The 16,146-nt window shown below is 44.5% G+C and overlaps 1 protein-coding gene across 3 annotated transcripts in view; it reads right to left on the reverse strand.

The window, feature by feature from the left end:
• Positions 1 to 7,147: 7,147 nt before the first annotated feature.
• LOC101616831 (hepatitis A virus cellular receptor 1 homolog) overlaps positions 7,148 to 16,146 on the reverse strand; it is a 30,208-nt gene continuing 21,209 nt past the window's right edge. For all 3 annotated transcript variants that reach the window (XM_045153632.1, XM_045153633.1, XM_045153631.1), the window contains 3 exons: positions 14,101 to 14,209; positions 12,924 to 12,960; positions 7,148 to 7,364 (listed from right to left, as the gene is read on the reverse strand). In XM_045153632.1, the coding sequence (XP_045009567.1) occupies positions 7,250 to 7,364; positions 12,924 to 12,960; positions 14,101 to 14,209 (261 nt within the window). In that variant the 3' untranslated portion in view covers positions 7,148 to 7,249. The remainder of the gene's footprint in view (positions 7,365 to 12,923; positions 12,961 to 14,100; positions 14,210 to 16,146) is intronic.

A 16,146-nucleotide genomic window follows, 5' to 3' on the forward strand; every position in this document is an offset into this window, starting at 1 on the left:
TCATCTCATTTTAAATCATGCATGATTATCAGTTTATGGGGGCCATGGGCAGAATGTGGTGGTTTGATTCAGGTGTCCCCCATAAACTTAGGTGTTGTGAATGCTAGCTCCCCAGCTGATGGATATTTGGGAATTAATGCCTTCTGGAAGGAGTGTATTGTTGGTGGCGGGCTTATGGGCTTTATAGCCAGTTTCCCCATGCCAGTGTTTGGCACACCCTCCTGTTGCTGTTGTCTACCTTACGTTGGCCAGGGGGTGATGTCCACCCTCTGCTCATGCCATCGTTTTCTCCTGCCATTGTGGAGCTTCCCCTCGAGCCTGTAAGCCAAAATAAATCTCTTTTTCCCAGAAGCTGCTCTTGGTTGGGTGATTTCTACCAGCAATGTGAACCAGGCTGCAACACCCACCCACTACCCACCTGCTCACTGTCTCTAATAAATAAGTAAAAATAAAATCTTAAAAATAAAAATAAAGCTGAGTGCAGTGGCACATACGTCTAATCCCAGCACTCAGGAGGCAGAGGTAGGAGGATAACCATAAGAGTTCAAGGCCACCCTGAGACTACATAGGGAATTCCAGGTCAGCCTGTGCTAGAGCGAGACCCTACCTCAAAAAGAAAAAGTAAAGAAAAGAAATCTCTAGGTGACATTTCTGTATAAACTAAGCTATGGAAACCAGAGTAGAAATGTCTCCTCTATGTATTTTAGTGTTTTATTTTAAGGAGCAGGAAATGTCTATTATTCAAATTACTTTGGATTAGCTTTTAAATTTTTTACTCATTTCTTTTTTTTAAATAACAAGGAAATTTCTATTATCCAAATTGTTTTGAATTAGCTAACTTTAACTTTTGAGGCATTCAAAACAAAAACCATGACTTGATGCTATTTTACATTTTTTAAATAGCATCAAAATACATTAATATTCTAATGAGTTATTTATGGACCACTCTTAGTTCCTACAAGCCCCTTCCTCCTTGTCTCAAAGATGTATGTTTGAATTCAGCTGTTATTGGCCCCAAAACAATCAATGGACAATTTTTATCCCATACCTTTTCTTCCAGGGACTCTGGTTAGGCATGGAGGACTAACAAACACTATGGAATGGCCCTGGCTGAAAACCTATGAACCTAGATTACTTATAACACCTAATACAATATAAAATCCTATGTGACTAGTTCACCTTCTGTGGTGGTTTGATTCAGGTGTCCCCCATAAACTTAGGTGTTGTGAATGTTAGCTCCCAGCTGATGGAGATTTGGGAATTAATGCCTCCTGGAGTGAGTGTATTGTTGGGGGCGGGCTTATGGGCTTTATAGCCAGTTTCCCCATGCCAGTGTTTGGCACACCCTCCTGTTGCTGTGGTCCATCTTCTGTTGGCCAGGGGGTGATGTCCACCCTCTGCTCATGCTATCGTTTTCCCCTGCCATCGTGGAGCTTTCCCTCGAGCCTGTAAGCCAAATAAACCTCTTTTTCCCAGAAGCTGCTCTTGGTTGGGTGATTTCTACCAGCAGTGCGAACCGGACTGCAACAGTAAAGTGGTACCAGGAGTGGGGTTGCTGCTAGACACCTGACTGTGTGGCTTCGGCCTTTTGGAGCTGATTTTCAAGAGGAATGTGGAAGGAGTTGAAACCTTGGCCTAAGAGATGCCTTGCAGTGCTGTAAGTACAGCTTGATGGTCTATCCTGGTCAGAGCTGGAAGACCTGAAGCCAGTAAGAACTATGGACTGTGAGGTTTGGCTCATGAGGGTGAGAAAGAGCTTTGCTTGGACTGGGCTAGCAGTTTGTGTGAGAAGCTTGCTCTTGTGCCTGTGTCCTGAGAAGTTGTGCAGGGTTGCTTTGCGTAGAAATGAACTGGTGTGTGCAGAGGGATATGGCACAGAAAGAAAAATCTTTGGGTGAACTCTTGCCCGTTCAGCTGCAACTGAGAGATTACAACTTTTGAGACTGGGCTAGCTGACCTGCGCTGGGGCAACAAGAAGAATGTCGACTCTTTAGAAGGGGCCTGAGTGCTCAAGGAGTCCTGATCTTCAAAGTCTGCTTTAATCCCCCCTGGATTAACAAATTGGCACCTACCTGGTATTGTGGAGTATAAAATGCTGGAAAGAGGGTCATTGAGTTTGCAACATGGTCTTGTGTTTTGGAAATGGCCATGGGCAGTGTGAAGCGGGTTTGCTGGTTGCCTGCATAGAGACCCCATGGGGCCATGAGGATGAACCATGGCTTGCAGTGGAGACCCCATGGAGATGCCAGGGCCATGAGATGGCTGCTGAGGAGCTGCCGGCCCCGGTGAAGTTTCCCAGGACTGTGAGTAGCCTAGCTGGAGGGGCGGAATTGGAATGCCAGAGACTTGTTGCTGGTTAGAATTATCGGACTTGAAGACTTGTCACTGGTTTGAGTTGCTGGACTTGAAGCTACAGAGTTTGATGTTTGCCCTGGTTGTTTTAAATCTTGTATTGGTTGAATGTTTCTTTGCTATGCCCAATGCCATCTTTTGCAGTGTGAATATTTATTCTGTGCCATTCTGGGTTTTTTGAGGTTATATTTTGGTATTATGGCTCAGTTAAAAGATCTTGAACTATGGGGATGTATGAACATCATTGGAATTGATAAAAACTATGGGGATTTTTAAAGTCAGACTGAATGCATTGCATTTTACATCATGTATGATTATCAGTTTATGGGGGCCGGGGCGGAATGTGGTGGTTTGATTCAGGTGTCCCCCATAAACTTAGGTGTTGTGAATGCTAGCTCCCCAGCTGATGGAGATTTGGGAATTAATGCCTCCTGGAGGGAGTGTATTGTTGGGGGCGGGCTTATGGGCTTTATAGCCAGTTTCCCCATGCCAGTGTTTGGCACACCCTCCTGTTGCTGTGGTCCATCTTCTGTTGGCCAGGGGGTGATGTCCACCCTCTGCTCATGCTATCGTTTTCCCCTGCCATCGTGGAGCTTCCCCTCGAGCCTGTAAGCCAAATAAACCTCTTTTTCCCAGAAGCTGCTCTTGGTTGGGTGATTTCTACCAGCAGTGCGAACCGGACTGCAACACCTTCCATATTTCTCCTTCACCCTAATCAATATGACTTACTCTCACAGGGCCACACCTGAACTTGGGACACTATTGCTAAAGCATATCATGATAGTCAAGTACAATAAGGCACTGAGTAGCAGATTTAATATTTAATGAGATGTTTTTTCTCTCTCGGTTGTAATTCTTCAAAGCTAGGTATAGAGGTGCACTTACAATCCCAGCACACTTAAGAAAAGTGGAAACAGGAGAATTGGGAGTTCAATGTCAACTCAGCTATAGAAAAACTTTGAGCCTGGGCTATATGGGTCTGTGCTGAAAAAAAAAAAAAAAAAAGAAAGAAAGAAACATCATCTGGTTCCTAGTGAATCCCCTACCAACCTCTCCAGTGTTCCCCTCCCATTCTCCCTGAAACCGCTACAGCCACAGTCACTGCCGTTGTCAGTCCTTGGAACATGCCTTTTCCTCTTGAACACTCAGCTTCTCCTTGCCCTAGGACCTCTGCACGTGATTGATCCTTTCCAGATGTGCATGTGGTTACCCAGGGTTCTGCTTTTATCTGAAATATCACCTGTTTCCTAGGGACAGCTCTTGACAGCGCCCTGAAGCTGGGCCAGTCTCCCTTCTCCAAAAGATGCTCTCTGTCACAATGCTTCTTAGCTGGAGCTGATAGTGTCCCTAGGGAGACATTCCCAGCTGCCACAAGGACAGAGGATGACTGGCATGCAATGGGCACAAAAGTGATGGCTCAACAGTTTAGCCTTACACCAAGGTCATATGGCCCTAAACGTCATAGTTCAGACTCCATCATTTTTTCCTCTTTTTCTTTTTTTTTCTTCTTCCTCTTCTTCTTCCCCTCCCCCACCAAGATAAAGTCCCACTCTGGCTCAGGCTGACCTGGAATTCACTATGGAGTCTCAGGGTGGCCTCAAACTCACAGTGATCCTCCTACCTCTGCCTCCGGAGTGCTGGGATTAAAGGCATGTGCCCGGCTAATACCCTCTTTACAATTAGCATTAATAACGTGAACCAGAAATGACGGTTTAGGTTTGTTTTGCTTTGATTTGGTTTGGCTTGTTGAGGGAGGGGGTGTTTTGCTTTTCACACATCTTCCCTGCTAAGTTGAGCTCCTTAGGAAGTGGAGTTCTGCCCTGTCCCCGGCACCAGGAAGAGGACCCAGAACATGCTTCCCTCGACAGACTTTGACACAATGTGTCCATGTCCTGAGATCCCACACAGCAAGATGAAGATGTCAGGCCCAAATTAACTGATGAACCTGAAAAAAATACCAAGTCAATTTTCTTTTTTTTTTTTTTTATATTTATTTATTTGAGAGTGACAGACAGAGAGAGAAAGAGGCAGAGAGAAAGAGAGAGGAGAGTGGGCGCGCCAGGGCCCCCAGCTACTGCAAACAAACTCCAGACACGTGCGCCCCCTTGTGCATCTGGCTAATGTGGGTCCTGGGGAATCAAGCCTTGAACTGGGGTCCTTAGGCTTCACAGGCTCAACCGCTAAGCCATCTCTCCAGCCCCCAAGTCAATTTTCAAAGTGAAGAAACAAGACTTTTTATTAATGACTGTGCATACAAATCAAATCAGACAACCACCAGGTTCCTCATTTTCCTTACTCATAATATTATTCCATACAGCTGTCAGTAAATAATTCTTCTGCTTCTTAAGATATGACCACAATATTATGAGGTTTAAGCACTTGCTCCTTCATTATAGTAGTGACCAAAGGCACTATTCCAAGACTAGTTGTAGGTAACAGAGTCAGTTGTATCATAAAGGATCAAGATTGAAACAACACTCAGTGTAATCAATAAGATTAACATATTTATGAGAAAGTTTTCATATTAACTGAATTCATCTCCTTTCTCATTTCTAACTCTTTAACCTTCAAGTTGACATTTTTCTATTGTGTAACATAATTACAAAACACCAAATGTTACAGCAGAAAATATGATTTTTTTAAGAAAGACATCAGGCAGCAAGAGATATAGGAATTAAATCATTTACTGAGGGCTAACTCTAGATCTTCTATGACTACAAAACTTACTGAGAGCTAGGCATGGTGGCACACACCATTAATCCCAGCACTCGGGAGGCAGAGGTAGGAGGATCGTGGCGAGTTCGAGGCCACCCTGAGACTACATAGTGAATTCCAGGTCAGCCTCAGCTAGAGCAAGACCCTCCCTCAAAAAGAAAAAGTCTTGCTGGAGGAAAAACTTGCATTCTGTAGTATTTTTCACTTTTCAAACACTTCTAACAAGTAACATTGCATTGGTATTACTACCATACATGAAGGTAAGTGTGGAAGTGATTATATCTAATTGATGGGGGAAAAGAATCAAATAGCAAGAGCAAGTCACCCTAATATCGCTGGTGTCACCACTAATGGGGTCACAACCCAGGTCCGAGACTTAGCTGTGTACACTGTGAATTTCCTCCTAACCCCACATCACATTCACAGAACGCGCCTACTCACCACGTGCCTGTGCTCATCCTCCCGCCTCCTCCCCTGCCTCCACTTTGATGCCTCCCGGGTGCCTTTAGGATGCAGAGATTTTGATGACGCCTGCTCAGTTCTTATTCTTCCTGGAGTCTCTGGCATACATTAAAGGGTCTAACCTAGCATTCCCCAAATCTGAACATAGGAACATGGTGAGTAGCTAAAGATCCATGTTTAGCATGTCACTTCAAATTTAAGAAAGAGAAAACATTGTAGTTTGAACACAATACGTTTTTAGACTAGGTGAGGGCAGCAGCATCTGGCAAACCAAACTCGCCACTGTCTAACTTTTCCAAAGAGCCTCCCTCAGCAGCCCACGCACTCCCTAGGACTCCGCAGTGCCGAAGGGAGACCTTGCCTTTTTTTTTTTTTTTTTTTTTTTTTTTTGGTTTTTCGAGGTAGGGTCTCACTCTGGTCCAGGCTGACCTGGAATTAACTCTGTCATCTCAGGGTGACCTTGAACTCATGGCAATCCTCCTACCTCTGCCTCCCAAGTGCTGGGATTAAAGGTGTGTGCCACCACGCCCGGCTCTGCTTTTGCTTTTTTTGAGGTAGGGTCTCACTCTAGCTCAGGCTGATTTGGAATTTACTCTGTAGTCTCAGGGTGGTCTCGGACTCATGGCAATCCTTCTACCTGTGTCTCCCAAGTGCTGGGCTTAAAGGCATGTGCCACCAAAGCAAGCATTCTGCCTTCCTCGCCCACTTCCTGAACCCAGAATGAATGACGACTTCAGAGCTTACTCAAATGAAAATTGAAACTAATACCCCTTGCAAAAACACACCTCTGAATGACCATACTGATGATGAAGATATGCTTACAATAAGCCTGTGTTTAACTCTTAGCAAAACCAAGTGCTTATGGGAATTGATTGTTACGTGAATGAACATTTGATTCATTATGAAAAGGCTACCTCACCTTTCTGAAATAACTGTAAATATAAATCTGGTTTAGACAGAACTTAAATTTAGAATTGTGGATAATTTCAACACTATTGAAACTGTGAGGTGGAACCAGCACAAATGAGTTGAATCACATGACAAGTAATTCTCTTTCCCCGGGCATCTGCATCTGCTCTTGTGCTAGCTTCAGACTGTTAAAACTCACACATCGTTACCAGGTGTGGTGGCACATGCCTTGGATCCCAGCACGAAGGAGGCAGAGGCAGGAGAACCCCTGTGAGTTCAAGGCCACCCTTGTGACTACCTAGTGAATTCTAAGTCAGCCTGGGCTACAGCAAGACCCTACCTCGCAAAGAAAAAAGAAAGAAAAAGAAAAAAAACTCAAGGATCAGCCACTTAACACATCATATTTCCAGTGTCATGAGGAAACACATATACTTCTACTGCTGACATTAGACCCTAATCTCTTTATATATAGGTGACATTAAAACTCTGTATGCCCCCATGACTTGAAACCCTTGGGGAAGGCAAGAAAAATGGCATTGTTGCAATATAAAAATATAAGGTAATCATGAAATGCTTCTAAATTAAGTCTTATTTTTTAACTTTTAGACCTTGCTTCTTTTTTCTTGACAGTCTTAGTGGCCAAGATAGAAGTTTATTTTCTATATTACCAATGATGTTATCTTTCATGGACACAAAAATGAATGGGCTATAAAGAAGACATAGAAGACATTGCAAAGGTGTCTGGCCTGGTGGTATCTGGTTGGTATCTTCTGCAGTCACGGCCATAAGGGTCCTCACAGGGCCGCTGACACTAATTTGTGGCATAAAGATGATCTTCAATAACATAGATGTTGTCTACTGCTCTGGGTCGCACTTCTGCCACTTTCTGCAAAGTTCCAGACTTAGGGACAGTGTACGTAAGGAAACTGTGGAGAGAGTTGAAGAAAGAGTAAGGGAACACAGGTCGTGGTGAACACAGGAGCAGAGCTTTCATTTATATCCAGCAAGCTTGGGTCCTTGGAACTCTGAGCCCCACTCACAAAACTGCAAAAATGCAGAGTGCCTCACAGGGTAATGCTAAGTGTGGCGGCCCCTGAGCACTGAGTTGTAGCAAGCAGGAAACAACCCAAGAAACACTTTTTTTTTTTAAGTGGAGTTTCACTTTCTCCCAGACTAGCCTGGAATTCACTATGTAGTCTCCGGGTGGCCTTGAATTCACAGTGATCCTCCTACCTCTGCTGGGATTAAAGGCGTGCGACACCACACCTGGCTAAGAAACATTTTATTTTAAATAAACACTTGGACACCAGGCGTGGTGGCACACACCTTTAACCCCCGCCCTCTGGAGCTGAGTTAGGAGGATCACTGTGAGGTTGAGCCTTGCCTGCAGCTAGAGTGAGTTCCAAGGCAGCCGGGATACAGCGAGTTCTTCCTCGAAACAAAATCTTGAGGGCTGGAGAGATGGCTTAGCGGTTAAGCGCTTGCCTGTGAAGCCTAAGGACCCCGGTTCGAGGCTCGGTTCCCCAGGTCCCACGTTAGCCAGATGCACAAGGGGGCGCACGCGTCTGGAGTTCGTTTGCAGAGGCTGGAAGCCCTGGCGCGCCCATTCTCTCTCTCTCTCTCTCCCTCTATCTGTCTTTCTCTCTGTGTCTGTCGCTCTCAAATAAATAAATAAATAAATAAAAATTTAAAAAAAAAAATCTTGAACTAGTGCCCTTCAGTGTATTTGGGCAACAGAAAATAAAAACGGAAAGTCAAAAAAAGGACAAACATTATGGGCTGACGAGATTGTTCAGTGGTTAAAGATGCTTGTTTTCAAAGCCTGATAGTCTGGGTCTGATTCCCCAGTACCCACATAAAGTCAGATGCACAAAGTGGCACATGCATTTGGAGTTCATTTGCAGTGGCAGGAGACTCTGGTAAACCCATACTCACTCTTTGTCTGTGTCTTTGTTTATTTTTATTTTTATTTTTTTAGTTTTAGTTTTTCGAGGTAGGGTCTCATTGTAGCCCAGGATGACCTGGAATTCACTATGGAGTCTCAGGGTGGCCTCGAACTCACGGCAATCCTCCTACCTCTGCCTCCCAAGTGCTGGGATTAAAGGTGTGCGCCACCATGCCCAGCTGTCTGTGTCTTTCTCTCTGTCTATTTTTAAAGGGGCTGGAGGGATGGCTTAGCCATTAAGATGCTTGCCTGCAAAGCCAAAGGACTCAGGTTCGATTCCCCAGGACCCATGTTAGCCAGATGCACAAGGGGGTGCATGTATCTGGAGTTCGTTTGCAGCAGCTGGATGCCCTGGCACACCCATTCATTTTCTCTTTCTCTCTCTCGCCCTCTCTCTCTTTCTCTGTCAAATAAATAAATATATATATATATATATATATATAAATAAATAAATTTTAAATATATATATTTGTTAAAAGAGGACTAGAAAGATGGATTAGCAGTAAGGCATTTGCCTGTGAAGCCAAAGGACCCAGGCTCGATTCTCCAGGACCCATGTTAGCCAGATGCACAAGGTAGCACATGCACTGGCGTTTATTTACAGAGGCTGAGAGCCCTGGAGCGCCCATTCTCTCCCTCCCCTTCCCTCCTTCCCTCTCTCTCTCCCTCCCTCACAAATAAATAAAATATTTTTTAAAAATTTAAAAATAAATTTTAGAAGATCCAAAATTTAGAGTTGGGCAACCATGGTTGTGACCTTTTTTTTTTTGTTTGTTTTGTTTTTTGTTTTGTTTTGTTTTTCGAGGTAGGGTCTTACTCTGGTCCATGCTGACCTGGAATTAACTCTGTAGTCTCAGGGTGGCCTTGAACTCACGGTGATCCTCCTACCTCTGCCTCCCGAGTGCTGGGATTAAAGGCGTGCGCCACCACACCCAGCGGTTGTGACTTTTTAGAAAGGTTCTGAAATCTGTCTAACAAATCACATCCTGTAAAGTTACACTCAGAGCAGAGACTCATTGGGTGTGATAAAGTGGTATTTTTCACAGGTGCCGGTAGTCCAAGGCCATGATTACATTACATTGCTTTTGAGGCATATGCATTCACCACTTGCCACATGCACAGAAATAAATTAATTTTGTGGAGACTTGCTGGTGCTTCATGTATCTGCTCTTCCCATTAGTTATGAGACGTATTTCGACAGGACTGTGTGGAAAGCTCATGGGGTACCTCTCTTATTTGAAGCACTTACACTGGACTGATGCTTGACATCATAGAAATCATGGTAGAACAGGATAGAGTCACTTGAACTTGTGCATGCCATTTTGACTTGGCTGGAGTTTTGTAATCTGTATACAGTGTCTGCTTCTCTCACTGACATGGAACCCACATATTCACTAAACCCCAAAGAACGTGCTGTGCGGAACACCTAAAATAGCATCAGAGATGAAACACCTCTATGCTTTGGGTTGGTGTCACATGTGGGGAAATCGTTTAGGTGTTAATAAGCTCAAATGAGTCAGTGATTTACAACTGCCATGAACAAAAGTGTGACGAGGAAATGCAGTCATAGGATAAATAGAGCCGGGTGTGGTGGTGCACGCCTTTAATTCCACCACTCTAAAGGCAGAGGTAGGAGGATCTCTGTGAGTTTGAGGCCACCCTTAGAACACAAATTCCAGGTCAGCCTGAGCTAGAGTGAGAACCTACCTCAAAAAAGCAAAAAACAAAAGACCAAAAAAAAAAAAAAAAGAAAGAAAGAAGAAATAGTGCTTTGTTAAGTTTGCTTCTTTCTTTCTTGGTTTCTTATTTCTCTTTTCTTCCTTTCATTCTTTCTTTCCTTCTTCCTTCCTTCCCTCCCTCCCTCTCTCCTTTCCTCCATCCATTCTTTCTTACCTGTTGGAGATAATCTTGCTAAGAATCCAGGATGTTCTTAAACCCATAATCTCCATGCCCCAGCTTCCTAAATGCTGGGATTTCAGGTTAGTACCACCTCATCCAATTATTTTCTTTATGTATTACATTTTCTACAGTATTTTTATTTTATTTATTTGAGAGAGAGACAGAGAAAAAGAGGCACATAGAAAGAGTGAGTATTGGCATGCCAGGGTCTCCTGCCACTGCAATCAAACTCTAAACACATGCACACCCCTGCGTGCATCTGGCTTTACATGGGCACTAGGGGATCAAATCCAGGTCATCAGGCTTTCAGGTTCGGCAGGCAAACAAGCAAGTACCTTTAACCACTTAGCAATCTCTCCAGCCCCAGTATTATCCTTTTTAATTACGTGAGAAGTAGGAGGGTAGCCACAAGTTCGAGGCCAACCTGAGACTACATAGTGAACTCCAGGTTAGCCTGAACTAGAGGGAAACCTCACCTTGAAAATTCCAAAAATAAATAAATTAAATTAAAGGAAATCTTATGGGCAGAGTGGCATATGGCCATAATCCCAGCATTTAGGAGGCAGAGTCAGGGGGATTCACAAGCTCAAGGGTGGCCCGGTCTACATAGTGAGTTCTGAGCTTGTAGTGACCCTGTGTCAAAATGAAGGAAGGTGCAGGAGGGAGGGAGGAGACCTTTTAAAATATATATACATCAACCGGGCGTGGTGGCACACGCCTTTAATCCCAACACTTGGGATGCAGAGGTAGGAGGATCACCATGAGTTCCAAGCCACATTGAAACTACATAGTGAATTCCAAGTCAGCCTGAGCTAGAGTGAGACCCTACATTGAAAAAACAAAAAAGCTAGAAAAAAAAAAAAAAGATAAATCAGTACTGCAAGAACAGAAAGCAAAAAAATGAAAAAGAATACTCCACTCCATGATATTCCACCTAGAAGGAGCTTTTCTTTCCTTCTTCAGAAGCAGCTAGTGAAGATTTATGACTGTGGATTCCCTTTTTAATATTTTATTTATTGGAGAGAGAAGGAGGCAGAGAGAAAGGAAATATGGGCATGCCCGGGCCTCTAGCCGCTGCAAACAAACCCCAGACTCACGCACCACTGTATAACTAACTTTACGTGGGGACTGAGGCATTGAACCTCGGTCGTTAGGCTTTGTAGGAAGTGCTTAACTGCTGAGCGATCTCTCCAGCCCCTTGAGTGTGGATTTCTGAGACTGAGCCCTTAGCTTTCCAATCTGTAGGATGAGAACAGTAGTTCTTGCCTCACATATGGAAGGACGGGACTGAAGCTGAGAAAGCCTGAGACGACTGCACGCCCGTGATGGGCTGGACACTGTCCAAGTCATAATCTGTGCCCTGGCTCATGGCATGACCCCAGATACCTGGAAGGCTGTGTACAAACAGCATGCTGGATAGCAGCCTACAAGGCGTGGAAAGCAAAGAACTTCCCTGTGGGGGCTGGAGAAATGGTTTAGCTGTTAAGACCTTTACCTGCAAAGCCAAAGGACCCTGGTTTGACTCTCCAGGACCACATAAGCCAGATGCACAAAGGGGTGCATGTGTCTGGAGTTCATTTGCAGTGGCTGGAGGCCCCGGCGTGCCCATTCTATCTCGCCCCCTCTCTTTACCTCTTTCTCTCTCTCATAAATAAAAACAAAGTTTGTTTGTTTGTTTTCTTAAAGAACTTGTGTAGTCAGTCGGCAACCAAATGAGTCAGGCTAGTTGGCTTCACAATGGGGAGATGGCATAGACAAAGTATAGGGAATTGAAGCTTTAAGTAGGAAGCAGAAGAGACTGAAAGAGTGTCATAAATATATTGAATTCAAGAGCCTAGGAAGCCAGACAATTCATGGAAATGAGTAAAGGGTCCTGGGAATGGAACTGTCCATGCCCGTGCACTTCCCAACCCTTCTTCCTTCATGTTCTGGGCTTCTCTGGGACTCACTGGACAGCCCATCACCCTGCCCTGCCACCCCATCATACTTGTGGGGAAGCACCTAAAAGGACCCTGGCATATATGCTCTCTGCTTGTTTCACCGATTTGGAATATTGCAGGTATTCAATAAAAGAAGACACTGAATACAATGAAAGAACAATTCAAAGCAATTCTTATTCAATCCTGTGTTTTTGCTGTGAGAGATAGGACTGAGTTATTCCTCCTGGACTCATACTGTCAAAGACCCGGGGAATACAGAAACCCAAAAATATCCCTGGAAGGTATGGGCAGCCGTAGAGGAGAAAGCACAGTGAATTGTGACCCGTGGTACAGGGTGGGAGCCCGGCATGGTGGACGCCATCTGTAATCCCTGCAGTCAGGAGGCGGAGGCAGAAGGAACAGGACACAGTGAGACCCAGGCTCTAAAGGAAAAGAACAGCTAGGTGTGGTGATGCCCTTTTATCCCAGCACACAGGAAACAGAGGTTGGAGGACCACTGTGTGTTCAACACCAGCCTCAGTGAGACCCTGTCTTGAAAAAACAAAGAAGGAAGGAAGGAGAGAAGGAAGGAGAAAAGGAAGGAAGGAAGGGCAATACAAAGATACAGAATAGAAAGTTTGCGGAGGGGGAAGGCAAAGACAAGTGAGAAATTTCTCTTAAGTTTTACAACAAACAAACTGTCACCAATATTATCAGCTTACCTCAGAGATCCCATTTTCAGCTTCCTGTGGATGTGGTCTAAATCACGGTGGTGGAAAGTGAAAAGAGTTGAAAGGAAAAATTTAACAGTCAAAACATCCATAAAAATCAAGAAAATAATAATAAAAAAATCTATATTTTCACTTAATCAAGTGTCTTTTTTGTTTGCTATTGAACCGTTTGAGCAATTTCCTTATGTACTTCCATTAGAACCCAAATAAGATTATTTCTCAGTAACTCATTCCCATCAATTCCTTGTTAGACCTACTGGGCTAGAGAAAGGCTCTACCCTGAAATCCCCTCCAAAAAAGAAAGAAAGAAAGAGAGAGAGGGAGGGAGGGAGGGAGGAAGGAAGGAAGAAAAGATATTCCTAGGCAAGAAGGCACATGTCTATAGTCCCAGCACTTAGGAGGTAGAGGCAGGAGAATTAGGAGTTCAAGCCAGCTACAAAGTGAGTTCAAGTTTAAGGCTAATTTCTAATGAATAAGACCCTGTCTCGAGAGAGAGAGAAATAAAGGGAGGGAGGGAAGAAGAGAGGGAGGAAGGAATAAAGGGAAGGCAGGAAAATAAAGAGAAGGGAAGAGGAAGAAAAATAAACAATGATATTAATGGTGATAAGCAAAATCTCTGCTAGAATTTAAGTACCATAATGCTCACAGAGAAGGGGTCTTTGGGGCTACAACAACAGAAGTTTGAGACTGTTCTACACCAAGAGTATGTCAAAAATCATCCTCACTACCTCGAAAAAAAAGAATTATCCTCAGTGCTTTTTTTTTTTTTAATTTATTTGAGAGCGACAGACAGAGAGAAAGACAGATAGAGGGAGAGAGAGAATGGGCGCGCCAGGGCTTCCAGCCTCTGCAAACGAACTCCAGATGCGTGCGCCCCCTTGTGCATCTGGCTAACGTGGGACCTGGGGAACCGAGCCTCGAACCGGGGTCCTTAGGCTTCACAGGCAAGCGCTTAACTGCTAAGCCATCTCTCCAGCCCCTCCTCAGGTGCTTTGTAAGTAGCAACACATCCCATGAGAGGTAGAAACCACATGGGTCTTAGACTGGATTTGGGGTGCAGAGAAGGCCTGCAGTCCAAACCCCACGGCCCGTGCAGTTACTTGAGGGCAGGCAGGTGGGCTGTAGAGCCCTTGCTCTAGTCCTTTGCAACCACAGTGACATGACTTACTTGTGACAAACACGGCACTCAGAAGCAGCAGTAACACCAAGGCCGAGACACCAATGCCCACATATAATCCTAGTTTGTCAGTCCCCTGGTGCTTCTGTATTGGCAACTCCTGATAAGAAACCAGCAGCACATTGGTAAGGCACCTTGTTAGATCACAGAAACCACATCCAAGACACTTATCTTGGAGCTGGAGAGATTGCTCAGCGGTTAAGGCACTTGCCTGCAGAGCCTAATGACCTAGGCTTGATTCCCCAGTACCCACATAAATCCAGATGCACAAAGTAGTGCATGTGTCTGGAGTTCGTTTGCAGAGGCTAAAAGCTCTGGCATGCCCATGCTCATTCTTATTCTCTCTCTCTCTCTTTCGCTCTCGCTCTCTCTCTTGCTCTCGCTTTCTCTCTCTCTCTCTCCCTCTCTCTCTCCTTATAAATAAAAAAATATTTTTAAAAATAAACCAAAAAAAAACAAAAATATTTTTTGCAAAAAATTGGTGGGAGGGGGGAGAAGCTCACACCTTTAATCTCAGCACTCTAGAGGCTGAGAGGATCTCCACAAGTTCAAGGACAGGCTGGGCTAGAGTGCTCCCAGATGTGGCCTGGTTAACACTTTAATACTCTATGGTCAGATAGACATATTGAATTCTGCCCACATGACCTAGTGCTGATAAGAGATTGCCACCTAAAACAGGTCAGGTACCATGTTAACCTCCTTGTCATTGCTCTAGATGAATCTGCTTGTCCTAAAGGGGTCACACAGAACAGGTAGCTAGGTAGCTGCTTTTTGGGGGGGGGTTAATTTTTTGTTTAATTTTATTTATTTGAGAGCAACAGAGGAGACAGAAAGAGGTAGATAGAGAGAGAATGGGTATGCCAAGGCCACCAGCCACTGCAAATGAATTCCAGATGCATGCGCCCCCTTGTGCACCTGGCTAACATGGGTCCTGGGGAATTGAGCCTCAAACCGGGGTCCTTAGGCTTCATAGGCAAGTGCTTAACCACTAAGCCATCTCTCCAGCCCCTGATGTTTTTTCTAGGTAAGGTCACACTCTAGCCCAGGATGACCTGGAACTCACTGTCTAGCCCCAGGCTGGCCTCAAACTCAGTGATCCTCCTCCTTCTGCCTCCCAGGTGCTGGGATCAAAGGTGTGCATGCACCACCACACCAGGCTGGACAGGTATGCTAACAGCGAAGAAGACAGGTCTTTTCCTGGATAAGAGCTGCTTCTCTGGAGTCACCATCTGGGCTCTTCTTAGTCACTATGTTACCATGGACAAGTTACTTAGCCTCCCTGAGCCCATTTCTTGTTCAGTAGGTTCTACGGAAGGTACTGTAAGATCTTGTTTTATACACAGGGTGAGGAAATAACATCGGATAGCCTGTCTCTGGTGGGGGGGGGGGAACACTGCTGTTACCGCCTTACCTCTTGCCTGTGGGGGCAGGGAAAGAAGGAGGTAGATGGAGAATGGCCCTTCAGGAGGCATGCCTTACTTTCATTTTTTAATTATATAGTGAATACTGCTTGCTCATTTTAGAATAAAAGAGGAAAACTAAAATCCACTGTTGCTTAATAATATCCTGAAATAAATACTGGCCCATGTTTCTTGAAGCTACTCTTTTCCTTTTTCTTTTCTTTTATGTGCACTCAGGGAGAGAAAGAGAGAAGAGAGACAACAGACAGAGAGATAGAAAGAGAGAGAGAGAGAATGGGCACTCCAGGACCTCTAGCCACTGCAAATGAACTCCAAATGCATGGGCCACTTTGTGCATCTGGCTTTACATGGCTACTGGGGAATCACTGGGCTTTGCAGGCATGCACCTCGACCCCTGAGTCATCTCTCCAGCAGCGCTCTTGTCATTTCACAAGCTGTGATGACGCACATCTGTCCCTGTCAGTCCGTGCACCACTCTGACAATCCTCTCACTGGCAATATGTGGACATATTTAAGTCACTGAATAACTGACGCCTTACCATTGAACATTTACTTGTTTGGTTTTGTTCTGATTTTGTTGTTGTTGATTTCTATCTTTTTCTTTTCAAATATTTTA

This window comes from Jaculus jaculus, chromosome 6 (assembly GCF_020740685.1).
Source record: "Jaculus jaculus isolate mJacJac1 chromosome 6, mJacJac1.mat.Y.cur, whole genome shotgun sequence".
Classification (NCBI taxonomy): Eukaryota; Metazoa; Chordata; class Mammalia; order Rodentia; family Dipodidae; genus Jaculus; species Jaculus jaculus.